The sequence below is a fragment of the Aythya marila genome (assembly GCF_965140915.1).
Source record: "Aythya marila genome assembly, chromosome: 14".
Classification (NCBI taxonomy): domain Eukaryota; kingdom Metazoa; phylum Chordata; class Aves; order Anseriformes; family Anatidae; genus Aythya; species Aythya marila.
Genome location: NC_139055.1, coordinates 7855210 through 7872234, shown reverse-complemented (window position 1 = coordinate 7872234; position 17025 = coordinate 7855210). Strand labels below are relative to the sequence as shown.

The 17025-nt window shown below is 54.9% G+C and overlaps 1 protein-coding gene across 1 annotated transcript in view; it reads left to right on the top strand.

Annotated features, from left to right (window-relative positions):
• The window catches only part of LOC309883666 (uncharacterized protein), a 44013-nt gene extending 27677 nt beyond the window's left edge, over nt 1-16336 (top strand). Inside the window, exons 8-9 of the mRNA XM_082771929.1 lie at nt 9730-9818; nt 14089-16336. Of these exons, the coding sequence (XP_082628055.1) occupies nt 9730-9818; nt 14089-14315 (316 nt within the window). The 3' untranslated portion in view covers nt 14316-16336. The remainder of the gene's footprint in view (nt 1-9729; nt 9819-14088) is intronic.
• Nucleotides 16337-17025: the final 689 nt, after the last annotated feature.

The following is a 17025-nucleotide window of genomic DNA, read 5'->3' as shown; positions in this document are numbered from 1 at the left end:
GTGTCGGGCAAAGATTTTGTTCCTTTCCTTGTTGCTTTCAGTGCTGGGAAGTCCTCAGTGGGCAGCTCTGAGGATGGGGTTTCCCTGTTGCTGGTAGAATTGCCCAGCCAAAGGGCCAGAAATAAGGGATGTTTCTGTGTCAGCTCTGTTTGATGGTGGTGCAAAAGCTCTTTGATAAGGTGTCTTGTGTTGGTGTCTAAAAGGACAGTCAGGAACGGGGGGGAGGTGGAGTTGTGAGGACTGGTTAAAGGACTGGAAAACATGCTTCACATAGACGGGCTTGTTATCTAAAGCACATTTTGAGCATTTTGTCTCGATTTCTGCGTATCTGGAGTCCAGTATCACGATTTCTACCCCTGCTTAGAGGCCAGGGGAAATCATTGTGAGTCCTTTTACCAGCTGCTGAAGTGCATTGCTTGCTCTGACTTGAGCATCTCATGTCCTACTGCTGCGTGAGCCTCTATGGCAGCCAGAGATTGTGTGGATAGGCTCCAGGTCTCCAAAGGCCCTGTTAGAGAAATGTGCCCCTGCTCCATTTAACTGAGCTTCGTTTTGTTTAGGTGTTTGGACCCTGTCCTGCATTCCTTTGGAAGCGCCATTCCTTTGGAAGCACAGGGTGGTTCCTTGCTCTGTCTGGGTGCAGAGCTGTCTGTGCTCCCTGGAGCTGGGCAATGGGGCAGAGTGACTAAGGAAGGCGAAATTAAATCTCAGGGGTCAGGAGACTAACAGGAAGGAGCCTGGAAGGAGACCCAAGCTCTGGTCTCACTCTCAAAACCGTGGCTGAATTTTTGCTTATTTGTGCATAATATCAAAAAGATAACAAGCCCTGGCAGTACAGCAAAGACTGGCCTCCCAAATGAGCACCCGTCCCCTGATCTATTTCTCTTGCCTCCGGGCCAGAGAAGTTTGTTCTTTGTGGTCCACAGGGAGAAAGCAATGATGGAAAATGTTGAACAAGTGCCCTTCACCTCTCCTGTCTTCCCTCCTAGTGCTTAGGCATGGGCAGAGGTCCTCCTCAAGGAGGTCCTCCCTTCCTGGAGGACCGTCAGGGTAAGAAAGGACTTACCTTGGGGAACCACCTTCCTCTGCAAATACCCCGGCCACAGGTTATTGTGTATGAGGAGACTGGCTCCAGAATAACTCCTATGCTAAAAGATTACAGCAGCAGGAGGAAATTTGGGTGCTGTGCTGCCTTGGCTGGCTGGCTCAGGCCCCGTGTGGCTGCAGGGGGGAGTCACCACGTCCCCATGCTCTCTGGTTCCTGGTGGCCTCCTGGGCAGCTCCCAGGGAGGATGTGACCATGCCATAGTGCCATCCACTGGGTCCTGGATTTTGGTGTCGGAGCTTGCAGTTAAACACTGGTGGCAGCTGGTTGTGTCTGAGTCTTTCCCTGGCTCGGCTCGGTCTTTTAGCTTAGGAGAAAGAAAGTTAAGAGACTGCTGGTAGTTGTAATGAGCATTGTAGCAATTAAACTTTGTCATTAGCCTCTCCTGGCCGACAAAGGTAAAATGGATTGAGGATTTGATGTAAAGCTAAATGTATTCCTACCAGAAACCAAGCATGGGCTTTAAAACAAGGCTATTGCTGGAAAAGTTTTCTCAGAGGTCTGTTGAGTCCCCAGCACTGAAAACTTTTTAATCAAGAAAAATCTTCCTAGCCCTTTATGCTCTAGTTCAAATGACAATTAACTGGCAAACCGTGTTAACGCAGAAGCAATTGAGAGTCACTGTAATAGTTTTGCTGTGAGAAGAGGGCAAATGAGCCCTGTCAGAAGAGCATTACTGCTCCCTTCTCCAGCATCACACCAGAGCTCAAGGCACGGCGCTGGTGCAGTGCAGACCTACTTGTATCAGGGCCCTTTTCTCAGGTCATGGGACAGTGGCCTTCAGTCCCCAGGCTTAGATCAGGAGAAGTGTTTTTAGTCTAAACCTGTGTTAAAACGTCAAACTGTAGGAGAAAAATTATCAAATGCTCAGTGCCCAGGGTGATCAAACAAGCTGCTCCCCCCGTGCCGTTCCCGTGCTCTGCCATGCATTTCCATGTCTGGTGTGTGAACCCCCAGCTACTGAGGAGGGTGCAAGGGCAGCTGCCCCAGCCCTGCCCACTGTTGCTGTCCCCGGTGTCAGCCCGTGTGCAGGCAGGTCACCTCCTGCTGATACATGTCCCTCTCTGACACCCATTTGCTTGGGGAGCACAGGCAGCTGGAAAAAAAAAAAAAAAAAGAGAGAGAGAGAGAGAGAAAAAAAAAAAAAGATATGTGCTCATAACTGCATTTGCCTGCTCCAAATTAAATAGCAATAAAGGCAAGGCGGCTTAGGCTGAAGTTTGAATTGGTCCCGGCGGGAGCCCAGCACTGACCCTAAGCTGGAAAGAAGGCTAAAAACCCATGTTTTGATTTCTCCTGTGCTGTCTCCGTGTCAGTTGGAAGAGGGAACACTGCTGTCTTTTCTCAGCATAGCCCTGCCACCGAAACAAACCCCATGTGCCTCCGAGCACCTGGAAGCAGCCGAAACTCAGGGTGAGGTCAGTAAAGCAGGGACCATCTCCCAGTCTCGTACGTCACTGCATTCAGAGCACACTGTTATGGGACAACAGAGAGGGATTGTTCCTTTGTGATCTGAAACACGGGCAAGCTCTGGTTGCACATGCTCAGAAAATAGAGGTCAGACAGCATCCTTTAAAAACACAGCAGGGAGTCAGTCCTGTAGCTGAGTAGAGCGAGTTTCAATTAATCTAATTTGGGAGAAAATGGAGGATAAATTGATTTGTATAATCATGTTTTTATTTTATTGCCTAAAAAAAAAAAAGAACAGAAAAAAGAAATGCACCTTTGCTGTCTCCAGGCAAATGTTAATGAATACAGAATAATGCTGAGCAGCAAAAGCAATTCCCAAACAAATCAGACCAGCGGTTGTAGTGGGGATTACAGTGCCGAATGGTCCAAGTGGCGCAGGCGTGGAGCCTGGCAGCACCGCAGGGCATCCCCTGGGGCTGGCAGCGTGGAATGTCCCTGGGCATGGTGTGTGGGGGACAGCACAAGGGCTGGGACTGGTACAGGAGTAATTAAAATCAGCCCTGTGCATCCGTGGTACTTTCCCAACAAGCATCTTTGTTGGCTGGATCTCTGTGCGCCGGTGTGTTCAGCAAAGCGCTGGCCTCGGGTCAGGGTCTGGAGCAGGGGAAGGCTCTGGGTTTTAGAAGAGTTGGGGAATCTTCCTGTCATGGGATGATGGGGACAAGCCCAGAGAGACCACTGGGGGGGGGCTCGCTGGGGTGTGGGGGGCAGTGTGAGAGCCCCGTGTGCTGCTGGGGGAGGGGGGAGCAAAGCTACGAAGGAGGGTGGAGGGCTCTAACCCTGAATCTCCCCGTGCCACTGGTTTCCAGTGCTCCCCCTCCCAGGCTGGACGTGATATGTGGATGCTCACTTCACTTGCCTGTTAAGCAGCACCTCAGCTGCCCCGAGGGGGGTTTGCAGCTGGCTGTGGAGATGCTGCAGCAGTGCTGATGGCAGAGCTGCAAAGGATAGGAAGGGTCTTCCTTCCTTCCTTCCTTCCTTCCTTCCTTCCTTCCTTCCTTCCTTCCTTCCTTCCTTCCTTCCTTCCTTCCTTCCTTCCTTCCTTCCTTCCTTCCTTCCTTCCTTCCTTCCTTCCTTCCTTCCTTCCTTTCTTTCTTTCCCTTCCTCCTTCCCTCCCTTTCCCCCTTCCCTCCTTTCTTTCTTTTCTTTCTCTTTCTTTCCCTGAGCTCCAATACTTGGGCTTTCAGGAGTAATGGGAACCTCCCTGGGAAAGGTGGAGGACCACAATAGAAAAAAACTGTCCCAAGAATATTTCCTAAAGCACACAGAGGCTTTGGTTCCCTGGTGTCTACAGAGCCTGCATGACACCAAGGGCTGGCAGCAGAAGGAGAGAGCTTCTGGTGTGTGGTCAGGATGTACCTGCATCACCCCAGCATGGCAGGACAGGGAGGTGGCACGTAGGTTGTCCCACAAACCTAGGTGAGACTTCCCAAAGCAGTGGGACGAGTGGCTTCTGCAACCTCCAGCCACCATGCAATGATGGGCAAGCTGGTGGGGTGGCACAGCCACTAACCGAGCCCTTTCCCAGCAGAAGACAGCAACAAGGGGCTTGCTTTGCTGATTTCTGTGTGAGTGGCAGAAGTGTAGCATATCAGAAACTTCCACCTGGCCATCAGCTCTGGTTGAAACCACACAGCAGGTTCCAGAAGCCTGGTGCTGGAATGAGCAGATGGACAGCATGGGGGAAGCAGGCTGAAAAAGCAAGCAGGACACGGTGTTTGAGGTGGTATCACCCGGAGAACATGTGCCTAATGGGGCATGGGTATCACAGCAGTTTCTGTGGATGGCCTCTGGCACTTCTGGGAAGTTTTAGGAAATGGGGTCTGATCTGTTGGTATCTATCCCAAAGGCACCCAGGGGTTGAGGCCACCAGCTGTGACAGTGGTGTTTGCTTCTGGGTGGGAGGTTTCACAGGTCCTGCAGGTGAATCAAAGATGTGTGGAAGCCTTGGGGCCAGATTTGCTGCTGCTTCTGGCTGTTTTTCATCCTTCTCCCTGTGCAGACACTGGAGCCTTGATTGATTCCTCAGTGCCTCCTGCAGCATGCAGACCATGGGGCTGCTCTCAGCCTCTCGGCTGCGTGGGGCTGCAGAGCTCAGACACCAGCTTGTGCCACGTCCTGGGCTGCCCAGGAGAGGAGCTGCATTTTGGTGACTGTTTGATGTTGCTGTGCAATCTTTGCCCCCAGCCTGGCTGTCTTTTGCTCAGCAAACACCTGGGAGGGAGCCACGTAAGCCCACCAGGGGCCGGGCAGTTTCATTTGCGAAGTGAGGTGTTGCCCTGGTGGGTGTAGAAGCAGGAACGGTTGAAGACCACGGAGCTGCTCCCAGCTTTAGCTGGTTCTCTGGTTTCCTATTGATTGCCATGGTGACAACGCTGCTTTCATGCATTACAAGGCTGCTCAGAGCCTGCCTTGGCTCCGAGCGGGTTCTGCAGTCTGTGGTGCTGTTGGGTGCTGGGATGGGGATAGGAGGGAGAGACCCCGCAGGAGCTGGCCTGGTGCTGGGGGCAGGAGCGGTCCTGCCAGGCAGGGACAGGAGGCAGGGAGCCCTGCGTGGGGACAGGGACATATCCCATTAACGGGATGTGTCCCTCTCTCCGGACAGTCCCCAGCGCATCAGGAGTTACGTCATCACAGCGTTATGTATAGAAACGTTATTTTAGGGAATTTAGCAGGTGTGACATGTATTAGTTTAATTTTTCTCTCTCCATCTGCTTCCTGCGCAGCTGAGCACATGCCACGCTTGGCTGCAGAGGCTCCGGGATCCGACAAGCAGGCGCAAGAACATTTCCAAAGAATTTCTCTAAATAGCTTCCCCGGCATCTTTGTGGCATGGGAGGGGGGTGACAGGGCAGGGGGTGATGGGCTGTGTAGCACAGGCACTGCTTTTTGGGGGGGGCTGGAAGAGCCGTCTTGGTGAGGGGCTCCCCCTGCCCCCCCATTCTCCACCCACAGAGACATCGTGGTCTTTGTTCTGCCCCTGCCACACAGAGCAGCATTTCAGCGCCTTGGCCAGCATCCCTCTCGCTCTGTCAGGCTTTGAGCCTTCCCCCCACCTTGCTGCTAAAATTTGGCGATCCCCTTTGCAAAGTCAGGGCCTGAAATCTGCGCCTTGCCCAAGCCCTCCCCAGCGCCTGTAATTGCATTACGGAAGAGGCAGGGAATGTGCAGAGCATGGGGGAAGGGCGGGCGGCATCCTCTGCTAGAGGAGAAGGAAAAAAGGAATTGCAGCAATTTCTGAGCCGGTGCTGTAATTTGGGAGGGCTCTGGCTTGGGCAGTGGGACTGCTGGAGGATGGGGCTGCAGGGAGGGGGATGTTGGCCCCGGGGCACGGCCGTGTCCCCAGCACACCTCCAGAGCTGGCTGTGACAGATCCTTTCCCTGCTGCTTGTCACCGTGCCAGCGTGAAAACGCTGGAGGCTGAGATTTTATTTCTGGTGCTGCCTCTGGCTGGGGCTGGGTGTGGGAGGCAGCTTGGGGGGGTGGGGGGCTGGAAAGGAGACAGACGGAGCGGGAAAGACAACAGTGCAAGGGGAGAGGGGCAGGCTGAGGTGCAGGCTGGGAGCATCAGGGCTGCTTGGGAATGGGGCTGGGAGAAGGGGCTTGGAGAAATCGCCCAGCCCTGGAGGCAGGGAGAGGGATGCTCCAGCTGGTCCTGCCCCTGCAGGGAGGTGATGGGAGGCTGGGGAAGGAAAGGGGAAGGGGCTGGGGGGTGAGGTGGACCCCAGTCATGTTCCCTCCCCCCCCCCAAGCAGGGAAGCCTGGGGGTGGCTGGGGCTGTGGGGTGGGACCAGCACTGGCACAGGGGCTGGTGCTGGAGAAGCTGGAAAACCCCAAAGGTGAGAGGTGGCTGAGGGTGGCACCACCCTGCCTGGCACCCTTGGGGAGACAGAGCCTCATCCTTGGGGTATGGGGCACCCAGCGGCCACTCGAGCCCTGGCAGCACCCTTCTGGCACAAATCAGCTTCTCCATTTTCCTGTGGCACTGCTACAGCCTGGCCTTCCAGCTGCAGAATGAGGAAAACATTTTTTTTTTTTTTTTTTTTTTTGGAATTTCACCGGGCAGTTGTGCAAATAAATGTTTGTGAGGCATTTGGATGCCATAGTAACAAGCTCCATAGAAACCCTGCAAGGAAATGAATAATTCTGTACTGGAAGTGAAAGTTAAATAGGGACAACATGTTGGTCAGGGGAAGCAGAAAACAGTCGGTCAGCAAAGCACCGGGGTCCACCCCATGCATGGCTTGGGCAGATGCTTGTGGAAAGCCCCTGCCCTGCTGTGTAATTAGCCAGCCGTGTGATTTGGAGCTGTATCAAAGGCTGCAGGACAGACCTTTCATTTTGGCATTTCCTAACGTCCACGCATCCCGTTTGGCTGGGCTTGATGACAACCCGATCGACCTGGCTGTGTGCGTGCACCTGTGGGCGCCCACGTCCCCATGTGCTTCCCCTGCTCCGTGTGTCCACTGCGCTCTGATCCCCCTCGGATGCAGCATCAATGGGTTCCTCTTTGTCTCAAATGCAGGCTTGCTTCCTTCCCTCCAGTCCTAGTGCTGGATGCCTTCCCAAAAACAAAAGCCAGCTATTTTCTGAGCTTTGAAGCGTGGAATAGAATTAAACAGGAAAAAAAAAATCTGTCCTCTGTAGGATGGGTTTTTATAAAAAGCCTATTGAGTCAACACCATTTGTATTAAAAACTGCGAGTCCTTGCAGTCATTTCCATAGGAACCAGCCTCCTGTTCCGGGCAGCGTCCCCGCAGCAGCCGGGGGGAGCGGGATGCTCGCTGCTGAGCTGTGCACCAGCCATTCAGGGCTCCGTCCTATAGCCCTGGCAGACAGCCAGCTCTGGTCATCAGCTGTGTGCCTGGCTGTTTTTCTTTTTTTTTTCAGTGCAAGAAGTTATTTTAGGGTGTTTTTAGATTACTGCATTTATTTTTCCTCTGCTTCTGAATTCTGAATGATTGCACTCGTAAGTAATTCAGCACTTGAATTTCCTGCTTGCAGAGATGAGCTCAATACCATTTCTGCAACTCAGGCATTTCTAAAATAGCTTTTCTGCATGACACCACGGGGAGCAGGGACATGCTTTGGGCCTGTTTGTGCAATTAGGGAGTGCTGGGTGCAGCAGGCTTGGGGGAAAGGACCTGGGGACGTCAGGTTGAACAGGAGAACAACTGGGTTGTACTGGCAAGGATGTGATGTCACATTAAAGAGGGGTCAAACCTCAGTCTCTGACTCCAGAACAGAGGTCAAACCACCAGAATGCTACAATCTAAAAAATTTGTCACTTTCTTCTGCTTTTCCTTTCCTCCATCCCCAGATCACGTCGTTGTTCAGGGGCTGCCCTGAGAGGCAGCACCAGGAGGGATGTGTGGAGCTGCCCACTCCCAGCATTTCGGGACTGGGTTCTGGCAGCACTGGGAAAGCTGGGACTGCCGGTTGGGGAGGGGGTGGGGAGCACTGGGGTTAAGTGATGGCTGCACGGGCTGTGGTTTGACATGGGGTTTAGGTTCCTAAGCCCTTTATAGGATCTAGCCTGGGGCTCTATTCCCAGCCCGGACGTGCCCCTGGTCCTCAGCTGTCCTCTGGCCTGCGGAGTCAGGGCACGGCCCTGGTATGAGCACTGAGATCAGCCGGCGAGGCAGGCAGACCTCGCTGTTGGCCGTCTTGAAACCGTGCCACCACACGCGCAGCAGGGGATCGATATAAATAGGTTTTGGGATGCCCTGGGTTGCAACAGATGGCAGGTATTTCGGCAGCCTGGCATGGCAGCCTCCGCTACATCGGGGACTGCTCGCATCCCACGCAGACAAAGCTGGGCTGTGAGAGCAGGAACGTTTGTGCTGCTTTGTGCAGCAAGGAGCCGCAGGAAGGGCGATTTTGTGGGGCTGCCACAGGTCCTGTGTTTCTTCAGGCACCTTGCTTAAGACCAGCTCTGCAGTTGGGTACCCAGGAGGGTCCATGTGCCTGTCTCCGTTATGCTCACCTCGCCTTGAGTTTCGGAGGGACTTTGCACATGGATACCTGTCACTGGGTCTGTACCAGGTGTGTGACAGAGCAGGACTACCTGGGGTAGCCCAGAGCTCTCCAACACACTCAGCCAAGCATCTGCTTTTTTTAAATTCTGGTGTACAGAACACTGGTACACCAGGGAAAGCTGGTGTGCATTTGGGACTTCCCTCCTTGAAAAGCTTTGATGCAGCTGCGGCAGGGACCCAAGCACCAGACCCAGGTCCCCGTGGTGGATCTGTGCCATGGTCACCTGGCTGGTGGGATTTTGAGGTCTCCATGCTGGAGGCAGGGCTGTGGGAAAACATCCCTGGCCACTCTGGAGGGAAAGTGAGGCCGCGAGTGAAGGGTGACTGAGCACAGCTGCCGGGCACCTGGCAGGCATCAATGCAGAGCTTGTTAGGCAGTGCACAGAGCGCTGATTGTAACCTCACCACAAAATCTCCTCCTGGACCAAAGCCTGGTGGCACCCCCAGAGCTTTCCCAGGCAGACCCGTGGTGCTCAGGCCCTGTCAGCCTGCCCCAGGGAACCACAGTGGTTGCTCACCTCCTCTCGTGGCTCCTGGTGGCTGCTCCTGGCCTCCCTTCAGGGCAGGAGCTGCAGAGATGGGCAGCTGCTGCCCTGCTGATCCCCAATCCCCTGGCTCCGTGGGATTTTCTCACCCTCAATCCCATGAATGAAGCTGCAGAGTGGAGTCATAGCTTGAAACGACTTGAAAGGGCAGCCACCTCATGTGGCCTGCAAAAGGAACCTGGTCATACAGGGGTGTGTGCTGCTCTGTGGCTCTAGGGCTGGCATTTCTTGTGGTCTCTAACTGGAGGGAAGGCACTTAGGGGGATTTCAAGGTCCTTAGGTGCAGGCTGTCTCAACCAGCAGGAGTTAGGAAGGCATTCCTGGAAGTGCCACTCAGCTCCAAGTACTTTTGGTGGTGGTGGTTATTCGTCAAAAGCCTTGGAGAGGGATGGAGACTTCTGAGAGTGTTTAGACTCCGGAGAGTTATTTAATAGAGGGATTTAAAGCCCACAGCCTCCTCTCTGCCAGCGCTGCCCTCAGAGCTGCTCAATGCATCCACAGCCTTGGCTTCTGAAGCCCACTCCTCCTCGCCCAGCTGGGGTAACTTTCTGCTTCCTTTCTTTTCCTGTAGCTCCCAGAATGGAGAGGAAGGTGGAGCCTGGCCGAACAACCAGTTTGACACGGAGATGCTGCAAGCCATGATCCTGGCGTCGGCAAACGGTCAGTGTCCTTTGCGTGCGGGGAAACCACGGCCCTTGCCTCACAGGGGCTTCTCAGATGCGTGCCATTAGGTCAGATGCTTGTGGGATTGACGTGAGCGGGTTAGCTGGAGTGGATTCGGGTGGATGAGCTGAACAGAGGCCGTCTGCATTACCCTGCGGGGGGGCAGACAGGGGAGATGCCATCGGCAGAGTGCAGGCAGGGCACCCAAACTGTGCTGCTCGTGCACTGGACAGTGTCATCTGCCCTGTGATGGGACTGTGATGAACAAATGAGCCGGTCTTGGGATGTATTACGAGCTGTTTTATTCCAGAAGGCTGCAGTAAACAAAATACCTGCCGTGGTCTTGTGGCTGCCGGTGGCCAGAAGCAGGCATTCAGGCAAAGCTTGGCAGCAGGAGGCTGCTGTAGAGAAGCGGCTCCTTTACATCCCCACGGTGAGGGGGAGCACACTGCAGCAGGGATTCTCTGAGGGTAGACCTGGGGGTCGTCAGAGCAGGACCCCCAGCACGGCTCCTGTCCAGCACCCCGCTGGGGCTCACCGGGGTCAGCTGGGGGCTGTGGCTGTGCCTCTGGGCTGCAGTCGCCGGGCTTCCTTTGGGGTAATTCCCCTATTTCCTTGGGTTGTCCTGTTTTACGGCTGCATTGTGTGAAAGCAGCAGACGGGGAGGAGTGTTCTGTGCACCCGCGATCTCCCTGGCTTTGTGTAAGTGCAATTACCACTCTATGCAACACTCCGGATAAAGAGCCCGGTTTTCATAAAGCCTTTATTTATAAATACCTCCAGGCTTCCCCCCCCCCCCCCCCCCCAGGTTTAAAAATAGAAACAACAGCACAGCCATAAAACCCTGGGTAAAATGCTTTGGATGTTTTCTTTGAGCTCTTGGGAGAGAAGGAATCTGGGGGAGGAGGGTAGTGCTCGATGCTGCTTTCTCGGAAAGCCGCTGCAGCCCTCTGCAGCCACCAGGCAGCCCTGAGCCACAGCTGCCGGGGAAGGGGACGGAGGAATTGGGCAATGGAGTTGTTTACGCTCAGGGGGAAAAAAGAAACGATGTGAAAATGGGACTCTGCTTTGAAAAAACGGCCCCGGAAAAAAACTGCCTGCGGGGGCCCATGTGGTTATCATCCCTGGTGCCTCCAGATCCCGTTTCCTTGCTCACAAATAACCTGGTTTTCTGGCTGCGTCAGGACCTGAGAGGCATGCAGGTCCCTTCCAGGTCAAGCTCTGGCTCCTGCATAGCCCCAGGCCCTATTTAGGCAAATCTCCCCCGGTCCACATGTCTCTGAGGGCCCTAACCTCTCCTCAGGGGGCTGCATTAAAGCAGAGCCCCCCAGGAGAGGAGGGCGAGTGGCTTTCCCTGTAGCAGCGCAGCGAGAGGCATCTCGGAGGTGTCTCCTTCCCCTGAGACACAGCCCCAACCCCATCTCTCCACCTTCAGTGCAGCATAAGTCCTCAAAAGTATTTTGTTGTTGTTTTTGTTGTTTTTTTCCCCACTGGAGCTGTATTTTCATCAGTCTCCTCTGCTCTCTGCTTTGCTGTTCTCGCTCATTAAGTTAATAGTGCTGATTGGAGCAGGCTTTGATGAGGGGCAGGGCTAATTGCCCACTAAGCCTTGTGTTGCTCATCCTCGGGTAATGTTTCCTGGCTGTTTAAATGGTTCTCGTCTCTTAATGTCCCCTGCTGGGCTCTGGTTGAGCTCCAAAGGGGAGGAAGCTCCTATGAGCCTGAGCTGCTCCATGCTGGAGACCTCCAGGGGCAGGAGCTCCTCTGATGCTGCCCTGCTCCACCAGCTTCTGGGAAGGGTTGGTGCAGTCCTACCTGCATCTTTACCCTGTGCCATCTTTGTGCTTCGTTTCAAATCCTCTGGCTCCTCTGCCCTCGGAGCTGGGAGCCTGGGAAGTTTGAAAATCCAGTATTTTTTTTATCAGTCTGCAGGGGCAGAGGCAGCTGCTAGGACAGACCAAGGAGCAGGGATGCTCCAGGAAACCAGATACTGAAGGGCAGGCGTATGAGGCACACTGTCCTTAAAATACTTCATTTTTTTTGTGAAGAATTTATAGGGGTGCTGTGAGATAGCGAGAGAGCCCGCAGACAGCGAGGCGGCCCGGGCAGCCTCACTATATCGGGTCTCCAAAAGCCCCAGCAGCAGCTGCAGCAGCAGCAAGTGCTCCAGAGCTGCCTCCCCCGACCTCCTGTCCCCTCTGCTTATGGGGGAGTGGAGCCAGAAGGTGGTTATTTTTGCCAAAGCCTTGTTTTCTTCCTCACCAGGTGGCTGCAGGGGCCTCAGGGCTTTTTTGGCTAACGGCTGGCCACTGGTGGAGGCTGAGCATAACCTTTCCAGCAAGAAGAAGCGAAGTGCCCTGCTTGGCAAGAGCAGCTCAGTGCTGAGTTATAAACCTCTATTGTCCCTGTTCCCTCTTCTTTTCAGCCCTAATGGCAATGTTACCTAGAAACAGCCCTTTGCTCTTGTGCTGGACCAACTGGAGGGCTGGGAACCTCACAGGAGGCATTTTCTCCTGGAAAGCTGTGCTGTGACTGCAAACGAGTTCGTGGGGACCAGTTGTGCTGGGTGCTGCCGGGAGCCCCCAGACCCTTCCTGCACAAAGCATCTGGGATGCTCCTCGGGCACGGGATACTGTTCCCAACCCCCCAGGCCCCCACCCAGGCTGTCACAGGCTAAATTGCAGCAATGGACGAGACCGCAAAAAAGATCTGCCCGGCTGCAGCCTGGCCTGGGCACAGCTCCAGGCATCCCAGCGCAGCTCAGAGCCCCCCAGTGGGTGTGAGGCTGGGCTGGGTTTAATGAAATGAGATTCTGCTGGGACCAGGGATCACAAACCTCTGCGAGATGTTTTAAAACGAGAAGGTAGTGAGCAGTAAAACCCTGAAACAGAGAGTGAGCACTGAGCTTTGCAGCAGATGTAATCGCCTGGCCCTGCACGTCTTCCCCAGCCCATCTGCCTGCCCCAGGTCCCCAGAGCCCCCAGATTCTGGGACCCTTCCAGGAGGAGCTGTCCCCAGCCTGTCTCTGAGCTCGTGCTGTGTTTTCCTCCCTCTGCTCCAGCGGAGCAGCTGTAATTTTTCAAGCTGTGATTGCTCAATGCCCCTGACCTCTCCGAGGAGGCACGTGCACAGGAATATTTCAGGGCACTGGGGGGCTTGGTGCCCTGCCAGAAGGATGGATCAGCCGCCTCTGCCTGCTGGGGGCAAAGCCAAGGCAACACAGAGGCGTGTGTGGGTCTGATCCAGAGAGGCGATGCACGAGGGGACCAGCCCCTGACTTCTGCTGGTGGTTTGCCTCTACTCCTGCAGGCTGGGGAAGGAGGGACGAGCAGTGCTGGGCTCTGCCTTGGGCCCTTCAGACGCCCAGGGTTTCCCAGCCCTCCAGGAGAGCAGTTAAAAGCCCCCTTCATAAGAGGGGGGGCAGGATTTCAGCAGGCTGCTTCCCTGTGAGGCTGTGCGGGGATGCTGGCTGGGGCTGCACATATTGGAGATGATGGTGCGGGGCTGCTGGAGGAGCACTGCTTGTGCTCTGCCCTCCCTCCACACTTCTTTCTCCCCCCTCCCCCCATTTCCATCTGGTCTCTGCCTCCAGCATCCTAGGGGAGCCCTGCTCTCTGCAATTCCCTTCCCTTCCCTTCCCTTCCCTTCCCTTCCCTTCCCTTCCCTTCCCTTCCCTTCCCTTCCCTTCCCTTCCCTTCCCTTCCCTTCCCTTCCCTTCCCTTCCCTTCCCTTCCCTTCCCTTCCCTTCCCTTCCCTTCCCTTCCCCCAGCACAGCTCACTCCCAGATCTGCACTAGCGCAGCGATCGCTTTGTGCTCGGCTTCCTGGAGCCATTTTGCAGTACTGCAAGGGAGGGATTTCTCTTTATCGATCTGTCTGCTCCCAGAATAAACCTGGCTGGGAAAACGCTGGAGTCAGGGGTTTAGATGCAGGGGCAGGGAAAAAAAAAAAATAAAAAATGTAGAGGTCGGTATTGGATTTGCCGTAATGCACTGCTAATGGTTAGGGCTGCTCGGTGTACATGTTGGGCTGCTGGAGTGGGGGGGTTGGTCTCCGGGGAGTGGGGCAGAGCAGGAGAGGTTGTGTCCTGCCCTGGCATCCCCCATCCCCAAACCCCAAGGGCTCAGCCTGCCCTTCCTCCCAGGAGATGCCAGGAGGGAGGAGGAGGATGCTCGGGGGCATCTCCCCCGTGCGATAGCGATGAAGAAGGGTTTGGGGGGCAGGCTGACCACCCGTGCTAACGCCCTGCCCTTCTCTCTGCCCCGCAGAGGCTGCTGATGGCAACTCGACGCTTGGGGGGGGCACAGGCACCATGGGCCTGAGCGCCCGCTACGGCCCCCAGTTCACCCTGCAGCATGTCCCCGATTACCGGCAGAACGTCTACATCCCGGGCAGCACCGCCACCCTCACCAACGCTGCCGGCAAGAGCAACGCCAAGGGGTCCTCGGGCGGCAACAAGAAGAAATCCGGGAAGAAGGAGAAGGAGAAGAAGTAGAGAGGAGACCTCAGAGCGTCAGGGCAGCGCGCTCCAGCACTCCCCCAAAACACAGGAGGACGAATGTGGATTTTATTTTATTTTTTTTTAAACGATTTTTTTTTTTTTTTTGGTGATGCAAAAGTTAGGAAGCGCTGCGAATGTATCGTCATCATCAGAGCTAGGAGCAGGGTGTCTCTGCTGTTAGATCTTGTGATGAAAACCAATCCGGAAAACGAAAGCTAACGCAAACAAGTGCCCTGTTAATACTAGCCAACGTTTTATACGACCCCTCGGGTATTAGAATATGCAAGGTGGAAGGGCTTCTGCCATGTCTTCGGATTTGATTTGCTCCAAGATTGTCCAAGAAAGGCACGAGGCTTGTGCTCGGCTTTGTCCAGTGTAAATAATTTTAACAGCGATCTTTTAATTTATAGACCTTTGATCATTTTTGGAAAGAAAAAGCAACTTCCTAGCCTAGAACCCATGCTCCAGATTTTTTGCTCTTTAGCTTTCTTTTAGCGAAATTCACCCTGAACTAGTCATAGCAGTGGATTTGTTGGTAGGGAGTGCTTTGGTTCCTGTTTACCTGTTATCTGAAAAAAAAAAAGAAAAAAAGTAAGTGTTTATATTGCATGAATCAAAGGGAACAATGCAGAGCTGCATCCTAAACATTTATTTTTTTTTTTAAGTGCAACCAGCGATGGCCTGAAAAATGAGATAAAAACTCCTGGTGTCTGAGCAGGAGGGAATTCAGCGCGGGGCTCCTGAGGTGCGCGCAGCTGCCCCGGCAGTTCTGGGGGTCTCTGAAGAGCAGACACATCTCATCCCTCTTTTGCAGTAAATATTTATATGTACAGTAAATGTCCTTTTGGAATTAAAGCTAAGGGAGTCACAGCCCCCCCGCGGTGGGCTCCTTCCACCTGTGGGGGGGGCTGGGGTCTGCCCATGTCTCCCCCCATCACTCCTGCATGCCTGTCACTGGCGTCACGCTGTGCTCCACGGATCCCGGGGTGTCCTCGCATGCCCACACAGCTTGGGGTGAAGGCGCCGGTGGAGGTGCCGTGTCTGTCCGGGGCTGGGGGATCACCATTTTGTACTGGGGGAGCTTTGGGTACTGAGTAAGTGACAATTGGCGTGGTGGCACCTGAGGATACAACCCGGGCCAGGGATCTTTGAGCTGGGGGTGAGTGCGTGGTGTCCCTGCAAAGGGGGGTGCAGCTGGCACCAGTTTGGAGGAGATGGTGCTGGCTTTGGGATTGCCACCCCACAGAGGGAACAGAAGGTTGAGGAATAGGATTTCTCCACGCTGAGCACATTTCAAGCAAACCCAGCCCGGAGAAGGGTCCCAGTGGCCTCAGCAGCACTGCCCGTGCCACCCACTGTTTGGGGCACCCCAAGCTTCCCATTTCAGACCAGTCGTGGGTGCCCATGCGGGCAGAGAGGGGCTTTTGGTACCCAGAGGTGGGGAGGCAGTGGCCACCCTGGGGTCCGCTCGGTTTCCTGCAGGTTCCTTTTTCTCTTTTTAATCACTAACACATAACTCACCTGAGCAGGTCCAGCCCCGCACAGGATGCTCACGGCGCCCTGTCCACCTCCACAGTGGCCGCAGGGAGCAGCCCCCACCCCTAGTGCCGCTTCCACAGGCCCACGTAGCTGTCACGTCCCCTCTAGAAACGCTGTAGATGAATCGTAGTCTTTATATTTCTTTTTAATCTGCAAGCTGAAGGTAGTGTAGTGAGTGTCGTGTATTTAGTGGCGTGTTATTTTTATCTCGGTAACTAACTTGTGGACACCAGTATTTTCGATTTCTCTGTATCTTCTTTCCATGTGGTCTGTGCTCCGAGTGTACGTGAGATGAAACACGTTTGCCCTCTCAATGTGTCTAATATTGAATTATACTTATATATTATATATATGCTTATATCCTTCTTATACCCATATAGACCAACGTCAATGTGTTACACGCAAGTTTTATACTCTAATATTTATATTGCTTTTTTTCTTTGGGAAAAAAAAATAATAAAATGGTTTCTTCTGAATCACTGGTGGTCGTTGCTGTGTCAAGGGACGGGGGGGCAGGACGGGGTGCCGGGGCCTCCAGCGAGAGGTGGCCAAGCGTGGTCCGGGGATGCTCTCGGGTCCCCCCAGTCCTCGCATCCCCCATCCTCTGGTGGTGTGGCTCCCCACGGAGCAGCCCCGGGGTCCACTGCTGCAGCCCCTTCCCCAGCACCGGGGGGGTCCGTTCCCGTCCCGGGCTCCCCGCCTGCGATGGGGGGAGGCGGAATGGGGAGGGGGGGTGCTGGGGCTGAGCCCTGCAGGGGGGAAGCACCCCGTGGCTCGGGGTGTCGCAACCGCGGAGGGACAAAGCCAGATCGGGGGATGGGGGGGACAGAACAGCCCCGGCAGGCATCAACACCCCCCCACACCCCCTTTCTCCGTCCGGGGGGGCTGTGACCGCCCCCCTCCCATCCTTTAGCAGCACGCAGGAGGCTCCAGGCACCCCCCCCCCCCCCCGTCCTCCCCCCTCCATCCCCGCCGGGCCGCGGGCGCCCCCGCAGGAGCGCGGCCGCACAGCACGGGAAGGGGGAGAGGAAGCTTTATTTTGGGGGGGGAGCCGTGGGCAGCCCCCCTGCACCACCATCGGATTCTGCCCTCGCACACAGTTCACCCCCTCCCGGCACCTCCCTGCAGCGCACAAGACCCCAAGCCCCCCGGCGCCCCACAGGGA